This window comes from Schistocerca americana, chromosome 2 (genome assembly GCF_021461395.2).
Source record: "Schistocerca americana isolate TAMUIC-IGC-003095 chromosome 2, iqSchAmer2.1, whole genome shotgun sequence".
NCBI lineage: Eukaryota > Metazoa > Arthropoda > Insecta > Orthoptera > Acrididae > Schistocerca > Schistocerca americana.
The window spans coordinates 461,972,300-461,993,289 of NC_060120.1; the positions used below are offsets into that span (position 1 = coordinate 461,972,300).

General features: G+C 35.3%; 1 protein-coding gene across 3 annotated transcripts in view; it reads left to right on the forward strand.

Annotated features, from left to right (window-relative positions):
* Nucleotides 1–20,990, forward strand: part of LOC124594189 (acyl-coenzyme A thioesterase 9, mitochondrial-like) — a 93,976-nt gene that overhangs the window by 56,323 nt on the left and 16,663 nt on the right. For all 3 annotated transcript variants that reach the window (XR_006978149.1, XR_006978150.1, XM_047132548.1), the window contains exons 6-8: nucleotides 1,380–1,602; nucleotides 7,055–7,257; nucleotides 8,790–8,875. Coding sequence is in view for 1 of the 3 variants with exons in the window: in XM_047132548.1 (XP_046988504.1) it covers nucleotides 1,380–1,602; nucleotides 7,055–7,257; nucleotides 8,790–8,875 (512 nt within the window). In the remaining 2 variants the exon portion in view is untranslated. The remainder of the gene's footprint in view (nucleotides 1–1,379; nucleotides 1,603–7,054; nucleotides 7,258–8,789; nucleotides 8,876–20,990) is intronic.

The window sequence follows — 20,990 nt, forward strand, 5'->3', positions numbered from 1 at the left end:
AGTGATGCACTTCCTTTACCACTACACATTGCATTGCACTTCCTTCCTCTTTCTACTCAGTGTAGTTACCATTACCTACTGTAAAAAGTTCCAGTAATTAATGTTCTCAGTTTCCTTGTGACAGGGTACTATGTAGCTTATTTAAAATGCTTTTGTTAATTATAAATAAAGTTATAAGTTATCACATACATCAATATAAATATTTTTCATTTATTCTGTCCACAATCTGTCTCATTGTCAGTGTGATTTCAGCTGGAGACTGAATGAAAGCACTATTTCATCAGCTCTTCCTTCACACAAAATTAAGGTTCCACAGTTAAACCAGTGACCATAATAACATGTAATATTCCATAAACACATTTTTCATCATATGTAATCATTCTAAGCCACTTTGGTAATATTTGTGGAATGTCAGATGTACAGCATACACTTGCTCCATAGAAAACATGGAAAATCGACAGTAAAAAGAAATTCTTATTCTAAATGGATTCAAGTGCTTGCCAAGCCTATTATAGCTGCTATATTGTGTTGAAGCTGTATAGAGTCCATATTTCCCTAGACACATAGACGCGTGTTGCCCCCACTCAGCGAGTGAGGAACAAACACCATTTGTGCTGGTCTGCCACAGATGCAGTGCTCTGTTCCACTACTATTTGTCTACCAATAATACAACTATTTAACAATGTTCAATCACCAGCAAAGTCATTTAGAATTTGAGCAAAACACCAAAATGTGAAACTATCAATAGTGTTAGGGGACTGAGTTGAGTTCAGCACAAATTTTAAAGTTATATGTGTTTGCAGCTTTCATTGAGCAGTAATAACAACTAACTGACTTCTACATCAGATTTCTTGTTTAATATTCTGGAAGTGGAATTTCTGTAATGTGGCATTTTAGACGTCAGTTACTGCAATCCATTCTTTTTCCAAAAAACTGCGTATGTTAGTATGTACCACTTTATTTTCTTCTTGAATATGGTATATTAGAATGGAGACACATCCTTACCGATTAAAATCATATCCCATACTTATTGACAGAATGACAACATTGTCTCGTGCTGGGAGAGTTGTCTGCAAAAGTCAAAGATCTAAGATCAAGCCTTTATTCAGTGTGTAGTTTTAATATGTCCTGGTGATTCAAAAATGTGTAACATAGCAGAAGAGTAGAAGTTTCATCCTGATAATGTGACATTAATTGTTGTCTGAAGCTTTTATTTTTATTGTAATAAGCCTGTGACTAACAACAATATATCATGGAATCCGTAGTGATGTGCATAATATTTATGCAGATGTTGTTTGGTCCCCATTGCTAATCTTTATTGTTATTTATGTTTCATTTCTAGGTTTATATTAAAAAGTTGTATTCTTCTTGTTTGACAGCACGATGGTGATATCAGATTGTCGGGGCATGTATCATGGGTTGGGAAGTCCTCAATTGAGGTGACTGTGTGGCTGGAACAGTTATTGCATGGTTCTTGGCAGAAACTGACTAGAGCAGTTTTCCTCATGGCAGCTCGAAATTCTATTTTATCCGGGCCAGCAATAGTGAACCTTCTTGAGCCCGAAACTGAAGAAGAAAAGGAAATATTTAGAGGTGGTGAATGTAAGTATTGCATTCTCTCTCTTGTATATTTTCCCTGTTTGTGTGTTGAGCCACTTTTCACATGAAAAATAGATGCACTCCATAATGGTGTAGATCCTATATGTCCTGGTAGGTGATAGAGCTAGAAAGCACAAATGCCCATGCATAGATATGGCATGTCTGTAGATTACATGGTGCTGGTATCTGCACATGTTACAGGCCCAACACAGTTAGGGACCTAGAAGCTGCACTGCCCATTATTACAAAAGAAAGATAAGTATTGGCAGTTTTTAATTAAAATAAATATTATTACATTTTGTGGAATATGGAGGCCATGCAGTTCATCAAGGCTATGGGTCTTCTGCAGATTTAAACTTGCTCTGGATATGAGAGCTCTGAGATGACACTCAATGACGTGTCATAAATTTTCAGTAAGCTTAAATATTTGGCAAACTTAATTTTCAGCACATTGCAATTGGGTAGCTCAATTTTCCACATCATCAAAGAATAATTACAAACAAAACTACCCATTAGTCATTAAAATTGTAATTTGTTTGGCCTCTAGCTAACTGCCGGCATTACAGTAACTTCTTGTTTTGGTTTAAGTGCAGTGTGGTGAAATGTACTTAAATTAACATAGTATAGTGCATTGAATAGTATTTTCAGTAATATAATTGGCAATTTTAAGCAATATCTAGTATCACTCAGGCAAATGGACAAGTACAACTAAGTATTACAAATGAAGTAACAGAATTGTGAAATAATTATAATTACACCATTGTTCAAATAAATCCAGTAGCTAAATATGGTCAACATACTGTACTCTATTTATTTCCCTAGTTAAGTTTTTAGTGCAGTTCAGATCAAATCTCATTAATTTTAGCTAACCCCATCACTATAAATATGCCAATAACCATTGTTCAAATAAATCCAGTAGCTAAATATGGTCAACATACTGTACTCTATTTATTTCCCTAGTTAAGTTTTTAGTGCAGTTCAGATCAAATCTCATTAATTTTAGCTAACCCCATCACTATAAATATGCCAATAACCATTATTATTGTTATTATTATTATTATTATTATTATTAGTAGTAGTAGTAGTAGTAGTAGTAGTAGTTGTTGTTGTTGTTGTTGTTGTTGTTGTCTTGTCTCAAGTAAGCACATATTCACTTCATTTATATTGTGCTGAAAATTATAAGATAGTGAGTTATTTCATAAAACAAATCAGCTCTCCAGAAGAACTTCTTTATAATAGAAACAACAGTGCCAGACAAGCAGCATTTAAACACAAGGTAGTGATACTGTAAATATTCCATGAAAATTGGCAACAACAATCTTTCACCAAAATGTTCAGCCCATTTACAACAAATTAGAACATTTAAATATGTTAATAACACATGAATTCATCTTTGGTTGACTACTATTGGAAACCTGGTGGTCACTGCAGGGAAGAAGCCATGCACACCCAAGGCAGTATAGAAGTTACTAATATAGGTAATATTACCCTCCAAAGCAGTGAAAAAGACTTCAAGGAGGCAGTGATTAAAATTCTAAAGTTACATTTGATAATAGCTGTAGTATAACATTCTCCATCAGACAAATTAAGGATATTTCTGGAAAAAATGGAATGATCCCAAAATAAAGTAAGTGCAACAAGATGTGATGTTATAGTTTGTGGTGGCTTTAAAATAGAATTTCTCATTAAATGTAAATAGAGAGCCATTCTTGTCAGTCTTATCAGATAATATAATCTTACTGTAAACCTCGTAATAAGAATAACACCAACCAGTCAGCCAGACTTGGATCAATTCCTGATTGATAAATAGAATTTAAGTGGTCAGTAAAAGCGTTCAGCACAAGGTTCTGTGACCATAAAGCTTTAATAATTTATGTGATGTTAAGTCTTATGTTATGGAAACCCAGTGACTACATCAAAATTTGGAGGCTTTCAACTAGTTTTTCACGAGAAGGAAAGCTGCCCGAGTTTCAAATAATTTAATTAGACACTGATGTGACACTTATTGTAAATGCCTTGTTAAAAAGGCAAAATGTGTCTAGGCACATAAATGAAATAAAGAAATCAACCTGGAGCATGTAAAAGGCATTTGTCTTGTAAGCTACAGCAATTTATTTATAGTTGCTGCATAAATGGCCACCACAAAGAACATGTTGTCTAGAAGAGTACTGTGGTTTATCATGTCAGAAGTTGGTTAAGTTGAAAAATATACATCTGTATGATTACTTTGCAGTTCACAATTAAGTGCCGACAGAGGGTTCATCAAATCACCTTTAAGCTACTTCTCTACTGTTCCACTCTTGAGCAGTGCGCAGGAAAAATGAACTTATCAATCTTAACACGTGAGCTCTGGTTTCTCTTATTTTATTATCGTGGTCATTTCTCCATATGTAGGTGGACACCAACAAAATATTTTCACACTCTAAGGAGAAAGTTGGTGATTGAAATTTCGTCAGAAGGTCTTCCCACAGTAAAAAATGCCTGTGTTCTAATGACCGCTATCCCAATTCGTGTATCATATCTGGGCATTCTCTCCCTTATTTCATGATAATGCAAAATGAGCTGCCCTTTTCTGAATTTTTTCAATGTCCTCCATCAAAAAATCATAGTTCAACTGGAACCATGTACGGAAATGCGTGTTAGATATCTGAAGATGTGTGTGCAAGATGTGCAGTTACCTACTTTACACTATATTCTTACTGCTCAATTTTTCTGGATAAATAACTTATTAATTATAATTGCATTTTCCTACAATTCAAGTAGAGAATAGGGAATATAAGGATAAAAGACAAGCTCACACTTTGCTGAGTTTCTTAATCAGTTTAACTATATGTGTAGTATAAAATTTATATTGTTGCCCACTTGGATTATAGGAACTTTTAAACATAGTGTATCATTTAGTGTATGGTCACTACTACCTCTTTGAGGTCCCAGCATGCTATATTTTTCTTTAAATTGTATACGTGAGTCTTTGTGTTATTAAAGTCACTCATCTGTTTAATTCACATATCATGTTCTGTAAATCCCATCATGAACAAGAGCTGTCAGGGATGTGGAACAAGTCAAATTATACATTAACAAGCAGCAGCAACAACTGCTGCTCTAAAGTATACAGACAACAAATTATGGCTATTACTAATCTACTCGCACTGATAATTATGGTAACTACTATTAGATTACCTCATATATTAGAAGAAAAACAGCCATTTAAATAAACTGCTACTTTTCCTACATCATTTGTAATATTTCTGTCTATTGTGAGCCATGAGTGGGCCTTGTCATATATATATATGTACTGTGTCTGTTACAGTTCAGTTTGGATAATTAATTAGTATGCTTGCATAATCAGAAAACATTTCCGTTTTTGAACAGCCCTCTTAAAATCACCAGAATATCATTTATGTAGGTTAGAAAAGGACCACACCCAGTATTAAACATTCTGGATCTCATGGTTTCCCTATTCTGAGGTTAATTTTATTACTGTAGTGCAGTTTATCCATGTGACCATCTGATTTCCATTATGGTGGTAAAACAGGTAAAGGGAAAGCCATAACTTCAGTTTCTGTAGTAGAATTTTATACCTTACACAAGCAAAGTTGTTGACTAGTTCATAGAATATACCCAACAATCAGGTTTTAATAGTTCAGCTCTGAAAGGACTTCATTTCTGAGATCATGTATATCTTACTGTAGATAACTATTTTGAGAAGCCAATATGAGAGGCAGTTGATATGTTGTGCTACTATCTCAACACAATTTGAAGAGACTGTAGTGAGTAAAAGGGGTCACTAACGGGAGATCTCTATTTTTATATGAGAACATCACTAACCCATTTTTAAGTTTATCAGGAAACATGCCTAGAATTGTTGACTAATTACAAAGACAGGATAAAAGTTTGCTATCAAGTCAGTACAAGATTTCCACTCTCTGATTTCAACACCACTACAACTAAAAGAATTACTACAATTTGCAACAAAATTAATTTTATAACATCATGAGACGCTGTATTCTTTTATTTTTTTTAATTAATGGCTGTTGATGGAATAAACTGTTGATGGTATATAACTACTCTATCTGTATTTAGTTGTCTGTTAACAGATGCCATTTTTTTGTCATTGTGAAGATGTAATGATAGAATTTGGTGGCCAGTGATTTCTGTTAATCATAACTTCTGTCACAGATTGTCTGCAAAATCAGGAACACTTTCAACACTGTTTCCTTTCCCTGGTATAGTAATTCCCAGATTGTTTTTACTTAATTCATCATGTTATATTTTTTTGCGTGTTTTACTTATTTGATAACAGACAAAGGAAATTTGTAATACTGATGTCAAGAGTTTGAACTCTTAGTTACAGACTGGAATGTATTGGTCATGATTCCATTTCACAATATTTTTATCTTATGATCTTTGGCTACCTGTTTTACATGTTTTATTCAGAATATTTGACACTGTTGTTAGATAAACCATTTACTTTCACATTTACAGCTAATTAACTAAAAGTATTTGGTTCTGAGAACAATTTATCATTATCTTGTGTTGCAGTGTGATTTTCAACCTTTTTTGGGAGCTTAGTGTTAGGCCTAAGCAAAAAATGGATGTCAACAATTATAGATGTCCTTGGTATGCACTCCCCCACAGGAAGACAATATTAAAGTCATCACAAATATTGAGTCTCCAATTAAGAACACCTAAAATTATAAACTACAATTGATGTTTCTGGGTGGAATAATACATCAAAGAAAGGAAAGGCAACCATTTACCTATGACTGATTGATGTGTTCTGCATAGAAATCTGCAACAGAAAACAATATTTCCACTAGCTTTCAAGCTCTTGCTCATTCTCTGGTTAACTTTCACACATGTCTTTATACTTTTAGTAGAAGAAGAGCAAGAGCTGAAAAGCTAGAACAGGAATGAAAGATAGAAAAGGTAAAAACCTAAGGCAGACAGAAAATAAAAATGGAGCAAGCGGTATTTATCCCTGCATCTTAGTTTCTGATAAGCAGTGTAGTAAGCCATATTCAGTCCTTTTGCGAAGTAGGCAAGTTCTCAGTCGATAATAACTTCATTGGCTGCTGTAAAAATCATCAAGTACACATGGGCATTACTTGTTACTATATTCCATTTGCATTGCACCTCATGCATTTTGATGTAAAACTTTCCAGCTGCCTGCTGAATGTAGTCATCTGTCTTATTTATAAATGCTGAAGGAAGGTAAGTGCAGGTAGATGTACTAGTACTCAGTGTAAACAAGGAAGAAATGTTTGGAAAAGCAAGTTATGTATATCTGCTTTCTCTCAAATGTCTCATTAATTTTCAGTGAGAACTCTGTCATTAGTGCTAAATTTAATTTAATATGGAACAACACTTTAAACATCTACAGAGTCCTCTGTTATGTGTTTATAACATAGTTGCAGAGTAAAAGAATCATTTTTGTATATGCCATGTGTTTCAGTAAGGAAGAAACGACGTGTAAAAGTACAGCAGGAATCACTTTTCAAAATGACACCAGATGTTAATGAGCAGAGATTAATCCATGACCTTTTCCTGAAAACAATTGATCTACATAGAATGTCGTTCCACAAAAGAATTCTGCCTCCCAGGAGCTTATGGATGGAAGATGCACAACTCAGCAATATTGTTTTTAGTCACCCCGAAGTAAGTATGTATATTCATAGTTACAAGTAACTCAAAGGTGTGCTATGTCATTAATGGTTTTACTGCTGTCTTTCCAAACTCATTTGTCTTTTCATCAAGTTTTACTGATAGTTTCTGCATGTGTTATTGCTCTGTTTTGTATAAGACTCTATTTAATTTAGAGCAAGCAGAAACAACTTCTCATATTGCTTCAATTCCACAAGGGCTCTCCAACTAAATGTCCAGGATTTACAAAGCCGTTCGTGGCAATTGTCACAATAATTAGGTATTAATATTTGTGAGAATTTTGTTCTAACCTAAAGCATGAGTCTGTCTTTTCACTCTTATTTTTGAATAACACTCTTAGTCAGTGAATGAAATGATCGTATGGCATTGTTGGCCAGGTGGCCCCATGCGGGGAAGTTCGGCCGCCGTATTGCAAGTCCTTTTTAGTCAGTATGTTCCCATCTTAAACAAATACTACATTGCGAGAATGTTGCCTGTCAATCGTGTTTCACAACCTTGACTCTTTTAGTGATGAGTAGTATACATTTTCTACTCATATTTAGATTTATTTTGTGTGCATTTGTGTCGTGTGCCTATATGTATGCAGCCTACTTGTCAAAGTTATCTTTCACAACTTATCTCACATTTTGTAATCATTCTTCTTATTTTTATGTTCACTTTTTTTCCAAGTTCAAGAAACAGCAAGTCTTTTTGTTTTTGTATTAAGCAAATTCAAAAATTAATTTTTTTCTATTTTCCCAGTCTAAAAAAGAGCTTATTTATTATTCTTTAGATATTGAAATATATGGAGATGATGAAATAAGACAGAAGTTTGGAACAGAAAAGACTTCGTAACAGTAGAGATAGTGATGAACATTTTATGATATCAGTAGTTACATTCTGAGAATGATTAACATTGTTTCATGTATTATTGAAACAATTTGAGAGCTAAGAATCATTCACATTAATAAATGTTATGAAAAGTTAATATGGCAAATATCGGAAAAATTTCCCTTGACCTGTTGGGTTTGAACCACCAGTCTTTGAATTACTACAATTGTGTTATGATAACAGGAGACTCCAATCTAATTTTCAAAACTGTATGTTTGCCTGACTACGTGCCTTAACTCTTTGCAGTATGTGACCAAATGCTTCTTGTCATATATTAAAAATGTACAAACAGCAGAGTGTGTCATGAGCTGTGTGGACAGTTACATTCACTTGCCATTCTGGATATCATGATATGAGCAACACTCAAGAATGGAACGTTGCACTTTTTTACTTTATATTCCAATCTGGACAAGTTTTCCACCTCTAGTGGCCCAATCACTGATGAAATTCTCTAAGCTCTATTCTTCCATTCTTTTCTCTACTCTACACAATAGTTAATTGATTCTGGTGATCGCAACACAATTTGTCATATCTGCTCAAGATAGGTACATTTATCATATAAAAGACTTTTAAAGAGTTGTCTTCTTCCTTATTCTCCACAATGTTTATTGGTGCATACAATGACTGAAATGTGTGAAATGATGCACATTTTCTAGGACCGTAACCTGCACAACAAGGTTTTTGGGGGCTTTCTTATGCGACAGGCTTTAGAACTCTCTTGGACTGCTGGTTATTTGCACAGGTATGTAACATCATAATTATGATTTACTGTTCTACATTATTTTGATGTAATGATTTTTATGGTGCTCTTTATTTATATATTCATTACTGGAATCTTCAAATGGAATTACACAAGCATTCTGTCATTGAGAGTTAGTTGCATTGTCTCATATATTTTAGAAGTTGTTGGCAGCTATATGTATTAAGTAATTTATCCTTAGTATAGATATGTAAGAAAGGGTCATTCAGTCTCAGGCACTTTGTATAACCACTACCTATTATATAGGAAGATTTAACAGTTTTCCAGTCTTATATTTCGACAAATGTTAATGTTGTTTTTATTTGAAATATTGCATGTGAGTATGTCGTGGGACACCACCAGATCATCATCATGATCATCATCTCTCTCTCTCTCTCTCTCTCTCTCTCTCTCTCTGTGTGTGTGTGTGTGTGTGTGTGTGTGTGTGTGTGTGTGTGTGTAGCTGGGAGGTGTGGGTGGGGGCGAGGGGGCACATGATGGTTGTTTATTCTTCACTCAGCCCTTTCGCTATATGTGGTGTGGTTAGGTTAACTCATTCTGTTTTATGTGTTCCGCCCATGAAGCTCCAGTATCAATTAAAACTAAAGCATATACTTAAAATCTGGCATCTTGTAGGTGTCTTTTAAATGGTCTCAGCATATGTATTTTCAATATATTTACACATTCCTATATTCAAAGTTAATAACAAAAGTCAGATCTAAATGTACTGTGATATTCACAATGACAGTACACGGCATTAGAAAGAAGTCCCATATGGATCTTATGTTCTTGTTTTGTGTTTCTTATTTCAATGGAAAACCTCTTAACTTGCTCACAGCGTACAGCAGGTAGGAGAATATACATCTCAGGAAATTAGAAAAAAAACTGTTAGAGGTATTTCTTTGTAATCGTTTCTGCTGTTAATTACCTGAATCTTTGGGCTCTGGAAATGCAAGAATTGAAATTGTTGGTAACAATATCAACTGTGAATTAATGCTGTTTGCTAAAAGCAAACTGCTCATATGCTTTTCAGTGCCTCCAAAAACTACCCTACCTACGTGAGGCTCATAATAATTGAGGATGAAACAATAGAGCAAGTCAATGGGACTAAATTCTGGGTGTCTACGACCTGGGGGATCCAGGAAAAACCCGGGAATTTTTTTCATCCGGTAAAAAACCGTGAATTTTTTTGAATTCCGGGAATTTTTCATTGTTTTTGTTCTCAGTTAAATTTTTGTAATTTTAACTGGTAAGAATGAATACTCTAACAAAGGATATTACTGTATCCTGCTACTGCAGAATAATACTGCAGCAATAAAACATGAACGAGAGAAAAAACTAAATAAAACTTAAATTGCAAAGGAAATGCACCATATACAGCAACAAAACACAGTGCTCATACAAGCGTCTTCCAACAGCAAAATGTTTCAGAGGCTTCAGGAAGACTATGCAATGCTTCATAACAACAAATTGCCTCCGATGAGCATGACATCACAACTGTTAATATTAGATTTGTTTTAGCAGTTACGAGTGGGATCATGCGCATGCGCAGTTTAGTAGTATCTTCTTCTGCTTCTGGCTACAGAAACGTGGCTGTTGGATGTGTAAGCAGTCACAGCAAAAAAAAAAAAAAAAGGGGGGGGGGGGGGGGGGGGAGCAGCTAGGTGCTACTGGGAAAAATTTTACTGGCGCGCCCAAGCCGCCAGTTGCACAACAGCCCTGGCTCAGAAGTGAGGGGGGGGGGGGGGGGGCAAATTCATATAAACCTTCTTTTTCACAAAGCACCTAGTATCCAGCGCACGTTGGTCTATCGATTATTTGTATGACTTTGAAACGTCTCCCTGTCGGTTTTTGAACATTGTTGAACACATTCTAAGTTGATTTCTGAATGAATCATAAGTTGATTTGTGAATGCGTGCATAGTGTACGTGATGTCTCTGTCAGTGGAATCCTCGTCACATCTAGAAATAAACTTTCCTGCAGACAAAAGGGGCTATACAAGCTGAGCAGAGTATAGCCGAACGAAAGAAAGCCAACCACTGTCTGATTATGTGGTTGACTGGGTTCGTGAATGATGAGCGTTGTTACGATTACCAGCGAATCCATAGATTCAGACTACCAGAATGCGAATAGACGACTTACAGGAATAACAGGTAAGAAAGATTACGTATTATCTTCTCGATGTATCCAAGAAAATGTAATTTTGACAGAAAATTTTTGGCCAGATCGCTATACTAGCAAGGGCCAGTTGTACAATCTCCAGCAAGCAGCTGCTTTAAGGTCTGTTCTGGAAGTAGCGCGGAAAAAGCGTTGTACAAACACGTAACAATACCTAACCAGAGAATAACTGCGGGATAACTAAACTGGTGATTCTGGCAGAGTTAGTGAAGTTAACCAGCGAATTAGCTTTGACATTGGCAGGATTAGATACAAAATTAGTGATGACAACATTGTTTGTTAGAATGAGGAAGGAGAAGAAACGGGGACATCACACAAATTATGGAAGCATAAGACGATTCCAAATTGATATAAAAATTTTACACTACTACTTTTCGATCTCATGCTTAAGAAACTGGAACGTATGAATGAAGTGTAAAACTGTTTCCTAATGTAAAGCTTTTTGCTCGTAGTAGGCCTAATAGGCATTTGATATTGGTACTTTGTGGATTATATTCTGCCATGTTATAAAAATGACCATTTTTGCCAAAACAGTCTCGTTTATTTGGCATGTGTTAAAATTGCTGCAGTATTATAAAGGCCTATTTTGTTTTATCTCGCAGACAGTTACAAAATATAGGTAATCAGAGAAACCACACCAGTCTTGGGCCTATTTGTAATTACAGCTTTTTCAGTATTAGACAACGACATTTTGATTTTTCATGTAGCAAAACGTTTGACGAACTTTGATGAGGTAACAGATCCTTTTGCAGAAAGGAAAGCATGCTATGTAAAGCTGTATCAAGATTAGAGAGAAAAAAATTCTAGGAGCTAAGGATTGAAGAAATGTGTACGGTCTTGCTTGTCTCTTCTCTTTACTGGTTTTATGTATCCTATACTTAATTTTATATCACACAAAGCAGCAGGTTGTTATCTAAAAGGGAATAAAGAGTGCAAGTTTTCTGAAGAGTTTAAAAAAAAAAGAGGGGCAGGATGTCAAACTGGCTTACTGGAAGCAGGAGAGGCACCATAGGGCATTTTAATTTCCACTGTCCTGAATATAGTTTGATGGCATCCAGTACAAAATATACGCGTTTCAATTCCACAGACCGAAATACAGTGACATGCGATAGAAGAATGCTGTGTGAAGAGGTGTGGCGCCGCACTTTGGCACACTTAAGATGAGTTAACATATCTTAAAATTCCTCCGACAAGTATGTATTATGTATTAGAGTCTTCAGAAAGATGTGCACTACAGAATGATCATATTTTTGAAAATTCGTTTTTTTATTTATGTCCTATCTCAAACGCTCGAGGGACGCCACTATCTACCCCAGTTCGGAAATATTGTAGATACGGGTCTGATGCGCAGAGCAGTCTGAGTTATAATAGGAAAGTGGGTAGTCTCGATGTGACCTGCGTTTACATTTAGTGATTTTGCTGTTTCCTCTTTGTCTACTGCACTCACGTCAAATGAAAACAAAATTGATTTCTTTGGCCAGGAGCTATCATGTCAATTAAAATACATTCACATAATTACGGAAGGCCAAAATACGTTATTAGTTTCAGATTTTATTTTATTTCCACCTTTCTGACAGTCAAGCATTAATTGCCATGCAGAACAATGAAGTTATTTTTATCGGTTTGCTGAAGAAATTTTCTTTTATTAATCTTTTCCGCTGAGGCAGTCAATGTATTTGAAACAAAGAGTTTAATTTCAAACTATTGGCTAGTTTCAACTGTTCGGTGCATTTCAAGTTTACGTTTTCATCTTCTAGCACATATGGCATTATGCCATAACAAAGAACCAGACATGAAATAACAAAGTACTGGTACCCAAGGAAATTTACATCCCGAAACCACATTGAAAAGCTTAATATCAGGTCGATGCCTACTTCACTGGGAATCTGGGACTCATTTAAAAATCAGGTCTTTGATGACGAGCCACTTGGAAGAATTTATAGCCCAAAAAATCACACTTTTATGTCGTTATTAAAAAATTTACTGGCACATTTGTGTGATACATCTTAAAATGTAATACGTGCATAAAAGACCAACATTATACGTGAAAGCTTAGGTTCTCTTGCAGCATATTGGCCTTAGAGACCAATTTTATATGTGAAAGCTTTGTTTTTCTAGTAGCAACATTACATATATTAATGTAAACCTTTAACTTTTCCTGTTCGTGTGTTCACGCTACTTAACAGTGATGTTGCTATTGGCTGACTACACCACTGGCGAGATCACGTGACATGAGCTATGACTGGCTTACAAATACACATCGCAACCTCGATTTCAATGCTTCAGAAAATAACATGCGGTGTTTGGGTGGAATTCGAATTTATACTTTCGTAATACGAAAATATGCAGTGTACATGTTACTGCACATCAAACATCTTTCCAAAAGGTGTTTCGTTTTCTAAAGCGCCGCGAAATTCTACGCCCATGTATAAAACCATAACCATTCAAAGGATTGATAAGTTATACAGTTCCGAGAGAAAATATACTGTCAATTAACAGGGAAAAACTATGTTTCCATCCTGGAGAAAGTGTATTTTTAACCGGGAAATCTGGGAATTTTTCTTCCTTGTCCGCATATACATCCTGTAAATTTCTTGAAGTGTGGATGGACACTAACTTACAAGGGAATATTCACAGACAAAAGCTGCTAAAGAAATTGAGCAGTCTGTACTATGGTTTTCAGATTCTTAGTCAATCTGTGATCTCTCAACACTAAAAACAGTTTATTTTGCTTTAGTATACTCAATTCTCTCTTATGGAATCCCACTGCGTAAGTCGGTGTTTGGTAAAATTTTTGTGGTGCAAAAAAGGCTCCTAAAGATAATATTATAATAATAATAATAATAATAATATAATAATAATAATGGTTTATTTGTCCATAATGACTTTTACAGTCGTGGACATAGTCAGTCAGTACATACGTGAACAATAATAATAGTTTAGTAGTAGAAATAAAGTACACACAACATTAAAAATCCTTGATGGAGTACAAAGATTTAGCAATTAACAGATGCTTTAATTTTATTTTAAATATGTTTCCTTTTAACATTTTTATGGTATTTGGCAGTCTGTTGTAAAAAAATCTTCCAGCGGAAAATGGATTATGATTGGTTGCTTTTTTATTTCTTCCTTGTTGTATTATAACTATGGATATCACTATTTATTATACTGTGCTCCATATTTTCTTTTACAGACGGTATAGTCCTTAGAACATATAATAAATACACTGTTAGAATACTATACTTAATGAAGTATTCTCTACAGGATTGACGTTTACTAATATTCGCTATTATCCTAATTGCTCTCTTCTGGGCTCTAAAAGCCCTATGCATGTATACTGTTGGTTCCCCACCCCAAATCTCAATACCGTTATTGTAGGTGGGAGTGTATAATACCAAAATAGATTTGTCTGGTGACGCTATTATGCTAGAAAGGCGTTTTAGCAGGTAGGTATTACACGAGATTTTTTTACACATGTAGCTGATGTGCTCCTTCCATGTAACATGTTCATAAACTATAATACCCAGGAATTTATGTTTATCAATTGTTTCAATTGATAACTCTGGCTCAGTATCCACTTGTCTTGATTTGTAATTTAGCATAAACTCCATTAGAACTGTCTTTTCCTTATTTAATGCCAATTTATTTTTAGTCATATATTCTGTGATGAGGCTAGTGTTCTTCATATTATTTTGCACTGTTAGCTGTTTTGTAGGGCCCCAGCTTATGAAGGAGGTGTCGTCGGCATAATTCACAAGGTCTGCATTTTTTTGGAATTATTATATCATTGATGTACCCAATGAACAGAAAAGGCCCAATAATACTTCCCTGAGGGACTCCAGAGTTGAGAATTTTATAAGATGATTTTACTGTTTGTATAAGTCCCCCAGTTGTATGATACAACTTAACACATTGTCTCCTGTCAGCAAGGTATGATCTTAACAAATCTAATGCCACTCCTCTGACCCCATAAGTTTCTAACTTATGTAGAAGAATGGAGTGATTTACAGTATCAAAAGCCTTAGCTAGGTCAAGAAAGGTGCCAATAACTTTGTTTCCATCATCAAGTTTATTCACTACTGCTTGAGTAAATGTGGTTATGGCTGTTATTGGAGACTTGCCCTTCCTGAAACCGTGTTGAGAACTTTTTAATATATTGTACTTAGAGAAAAATGATTCCATTTGATCAAAAAATAGCCTTTCCAACAACTTACTAAGTTCTGATGTCAATGAAATAGGCCTATAAGTTTGTACATCAGTAGTTTTTCCCTTTTTATGCACTGGTCTTATTTCAGTGACTTTTTAACAAGTCAGGAAATGACCCCTGTCTGAATGAGCTGTTTATTAAATGTTGCAGTGGCTTTATTAACTCATTACTGCATTCTTTCAGAAATTTGGCTGGGATGTCATCCCAGCCACTGGGTGTACTTGCTTTTAAGTTGGAAATGGTTCTCAGGATTTCCTGTTCTGTAACACACCTCAGGAAGAACGAATTACTGACATTAATGGGATTTAGCACCTACGGTGGGTTGATCACATCCTCCTTACTCATCTTACTAAATTGATCTATGAATCTCTCGCATACTTCTTTTGGGTCACTAACCAATTTTTCATTGCCTCTTATTATTATGTTGTTACACAATGCCTTGTCATTTCCCCCACTTTCCTTCTTTACTATATTCCACGCAGTTTTGCTAACATTACAGGATTGACTCATCTGTTCTGCATACTTCTGTTCCTTTAATGTCTTAAGTGCTTCCCTATAGGTTTTTCTACAGGCTTTGTATTTAGACTAAAAGTACTGCAGTTTGGTGTCTTTAAAAAGAATATATAGATCATTCATGTCATTCTTTAATTTCATCACATTAGGGGGGAGTTTAAGATTCCTGGAACTGTCAGTTTTCTTTAGTATTTTGACCCTTGGGCATACTTGATTTAGACAATGGGTTAATGTTCTATAAAATGTTTCCCATTTTTCATTAATGTCTTCTGTTGCATATAGACCTACCTGATACCAGTTTGTGTGTGCCAGTTTTTCCTTTAATGCATGATAGTCAAGCTTTCTTTTATAAGTAAATTGTTCCTTATGAGATACTATTTCTTTGTCAGTTTGAAGCTCTAGGACTAATGCACTGTGATCCGAAATGTGGTTCTCAACAGTTCCAACTACAAGGTCCTCCTTACTTAAGTTCGTAATAACATGGTCAATACATGTCTGAGAGTCACCTGTAATTCTTGTTGGTGTTGAATTCACGTGGTTGTAATTATAGGACTGTAATATATCAATATATCTAAGGTAACTTACACTATTAGTTAAGGAGTCAATGCTCACATCCCCTACTATTATAGTCTGTTTTTTATGAGGTGAGAGTTTATCAATAAGTTCCTCTAAATGGCAAAAGAATTCTTCCATGTTACTGTTAGGGGATCTGTACAGGCTAGCTATTATTAAACTGCTATATCTGAGCTTTATTCTTATGGCAGCTATTTCAAAGACCATCTTACATGCAAGTTTATCTATCCAATCAATTTTTTCACACTGGACATTATTTTTGACATAAATACCAGAAACACCACATTTATGTTGTTCTCTACAATAGACACTGACAATTTTATAACTACTTAAATTAATGCTGCGTAATTCTTCTAGTTCATTCACAAGATAAATATGAGGGCTACTAACACTTAGAAATTCGTCAATTTGTTCAATTTTATTGGTAATATATTGGACATTTTGCGATGTTATTTTGATTTTACTGTGATTTGCGGTGTTGCCAAGTACTTTGCCTTCATGTATGTATGGTGAAGGCTGAGTTAGTCTAAAAAAGTTTCTGTCGGACTTCTTTCAGTTGTGAACAAACTGTTTTTATATATTTAAGTTTTTCAGTTCGATTCTTTCTTTTATGATTAAATTTAATTTTTCACACAAATAGCATTTACCTGCATAATTTAAGTGCAATCTGTGGGATGTGTGTTGACCTCTATCCAACTTTCCTATATCTAGAATAGAACAATTTCCATAGTTTGTACATAGTGCTTTAATTCTAATATTCGTTTTTCGTATTTCCTTGTTTACGCACGAGTTGTAGATCAGATTGTGCCGATGCGGAACAGTAGCGACAGTTGTATTTTTCTGCTTATTTTCTTCAAGGAAGTTCTTCAGGGCTTCAATGCAGATATCAGCTTCATTTCTTCCCATGTCATTTGTACCACTTACACAAAATATAAAGTCGTTGCTACGCAGCATTTTTCCTTTTATGTCGGCGTCTTCTATAAAGTTTTTTGTTTTCGCACCGGGTTTCACAACACTACTCACTTGAAGATGATTGCTCGTGTCATTTAGGATTTCCGCGAGATTTCTTCCATGACTATCTGAGAGTAGGAGCACATGCACTTCAGAGTTTGTTTCATACTACAAGAATTATACAGTTCGTTGCAGGAGTCACTAACTTCATTGCAATGTTTATATTCACTCTGTGAACTGTATCCGTTTTCATTATTAATTGACATTATTCCGTTTGTTTTTGGGAGTTCATCACACTTCGTTTTGGCAATTTTCAAAGGTTCCTTACAATTTTTAACTGAGGATCTCGTATTGTATCTTACTTTCGTACTTTTCACAGTGTTTCTTTCAAGTTTGCATTTACTATGTTCTTTATCAAGTTCTGTAGATTTACTGTGAGCATTTGTTGAGAGTAGACTATACCTATTTTTATCAATAATATTTTGTTCACTTGCTACAATTGATGCCCTTTTTGCTTTTTCAGCACTTACTTGTTTCCAGTCTTGCAATTTAGGTTTACTTGTCTGAGATACAAGAACATGTGTTGTCTGTGGCTTTTTCAGCACAGAATTTTCATTTGTTAGGCGGGAAATTTCACGTCTTAATGCATCCATTGTGAACTGTAGACTTAATATGCGCTCTTTTAACTTCGTAATTTCTCCATTGCAATCACTACAAGGTCGCTTTTTTACCACTCCACTGTAACTTTTGTTCACTTTATCATCACATAAAACTTCACTTGACGCCATCTTGGAAGTCCATGTGTCTCCATATACCTCCACTAACTTTATTTTCAGTGAACTGAAAAATACTGCTGTTCCCTGCATTTATATCTTAGAAACAGTGGCCTTTGTTAGTCAGAATCTGCATTTGTTTGAGACCAATAAATGTTTTCATGTTCATAATACTAGCTGTTGTGCAGACATTCATGTAAATAGCCAAAGACTGCCCAAAAGCCTGCTTGGTATTAGAAATATGGGAAGTGAGCTTTATAATAAACTACCCCTCTCAGTTACAGAAAGTAGAAATGCATATAGGAATAAAGAAAAAAGTATGTTAATGGAATACTATATAATTGGACTGAGTTGTTCTGTTATGATTTTTTTGCTAATTTGCAGTTAATCAAGATTTTAACTGTAAATCTAGTCTAATGGCTGTGCTGTGCTCAGTTATTAGTGAATTCTCTTAAACAAGCTAGTCTGTTTAGCAATACTGTATAAGTTATAGTTAAAAGCTTGTATCACATAAAGAGAATTATATTCTAAAAAATTCGGTTTATCCAATATCCCTACATATCTTGTACATGTAGGATTTGATGCACCAAATAAATAAATAAATAAATTAGATAAAAAATTTTCTCTTCATCATTAACTGTTTATCCACACTAGTAGTTAACAAGATGCTGTTTTAATTGCCTTAGATAAGTAATACAAATATCCTGATGGTAGTATATAGAAGCATTTCACCATACTTGCATCAAACTTAGTGTGCTTTGATTTGTTCCACAACCCTTGAGGTTTTCTTTCATGATGGAACATGCAGAATACAACTTGTGAGTGAATTAAAGTTGGTTTGGATGCTGTTGAACCACAGAGTGGACAAAGTGGACATAATAAGAGTCAGTGAGATATCTAATGACATAGCTGAAGAAAATTATTCAACTGGAAGGAACACAAAGTATGCTTTGAGGAGATGGACTCATTCCAAAGTCAGTACCTCAGTAATACCATAAATATGAAATGGAGTCATGCAAGCATAGCATGATCAATGAATAGGAGCTAGTAGTCCACAGTGTGAAAATTCCAAGGCCATCCAGTGAGAAAGTTGTACTGTATAACAGTCAGTAAAGATAAAGTCTGAATGACAGTTTTGTACGTATAGTGCCAGTTTCAGAATAAATGTATCAAACGGCTACAAGTTATTGTTTCCTTTTCAAGTATAGAGGAAAATGTTGGGAGAGGGAAGAGTTGGAGACAGTTGACTCTCAGAGGCAGTTGCAAAGAGTTAACTGATTCTGTCACTAATTCTAAAACAGTAGCAGAAAAGCAGGAGAAATATTGGTTGGATTGGCTAGTTGGTTGGGGGTTGAGGGACTAAAGAGCAGTGGAAATACAGTGAGAATTGCAATACAGAGACAGAGTGGGGAAGTGGCAGAGTGGAAGGGTGGTGCAGCAGCATAGTGGCAGCTGAGAAAGGGGCAGAGAGGCTCTTCGCAGCATGGGGAGCAGTGGTCTAGCTCCAGAATGGTGGAGTGGAAATGTGGTGAAACAAGAGAGTGACAGTGGCACAGCAGAAAAGCAGCGGAGTGAGATATGGCAGAGTGGGAAGTGGCACAGTGAGAGAATGTTGTGGAGCAGTTAAGCAGCTGAGTGGTGGAGTAAGAAAGCAGGACAGAGGTAATGTGGGAATTGGAGGGCAGCAGGTTGGCAGTGGGAGAATGGCACTGTAAGACTGGGAGAGGGGCAGATTGGTGGAGTAGGAGTCCAGTAGTAGAGTGAAAGAATGATACAGCAGAACCCAAGATGTTAGAGTGGCACAATTACAGAGCAAAAGACTGTGTAAGAGAAGAGCAAAGGCAGTGCTTGATTTGTGACGATGTGCACCGGCACACTGTGCCGGTAGCTCTAATGAAAAAAAAAATCAGAACTGTTGCTGCAGTTGAAGCAATGTAAAACAAATGTTGTATTCATACTTTTAAAATGATCATTAAAGTGTTAAAATAACATTCTAAGAAGTCTAAACTTCAAAACATCCCCTGGAACATTGCAGTGCTGGAACCTCATTTTTTTTAAAAATCAAGCACTGAGCAAATGTATAGGTTAATAAAAGACAAACAGATTGTACAAACTTAATATGTATAGACTGTATTAACAATAATCTCTCACTACACTGTTCAATAAAATTCATGATCATTACAGTTAAATTGAAGCAAGTAAATTAATAATAAAGTTGCCACTTCCTGAGTTGTATGAGAAAACTACTATTTACATCCTAGTGGTAGCTTAATATTTACTTGAGTACAGTAGATTTTGTGTGTAGTTGGGTGGATTTTGTGTGTAGTTGGGAACATACACCAGAACTAGTCTTGTCTTATTCTATGACTTTGTAGTACATAATTCCGATGAAATTTATTTCTGTTATAAACAACAAAAACCACTAAGGGGTTAATGTACAGAGGTTAGTCTAAGGACTATAAGATCCATAAAAAGGCCAGTGCAAGCTGTCTGATTATCTACTTTACACAGTTACCTTATTACTCACTTCTGCCGTAAATACTTCATTTATTTTAGATGCACTTTCCCAGGAGATAATTCTGTAAGACAACAAGAAGTGAAAACATGCAAAATAGGACAACATTCTTGTGTTTAGGTTAATACAACGTGTGATGCTTCCAAGAAGAGAAAATTAAATTCTTGACAAGTTTTTCTATGTGCTGACTCCTTTTTAACATGTTACTTAACCATACCCCAAAGAATTTTACACAGAATATCTCATTTGGTGTGTGACCCACTAATTCTTCTAGTGGTGCTAGTGGGTCATTTCTGTTTGTTTAAATCAGTATATTATGAGTCTTTGTGAGATGAATTACTTAAAAAAGTAACTGAAACCAGCAGTAGGCTTACTGCTGCCTTCACCTGAGCTGTGTCTGGTGAGACT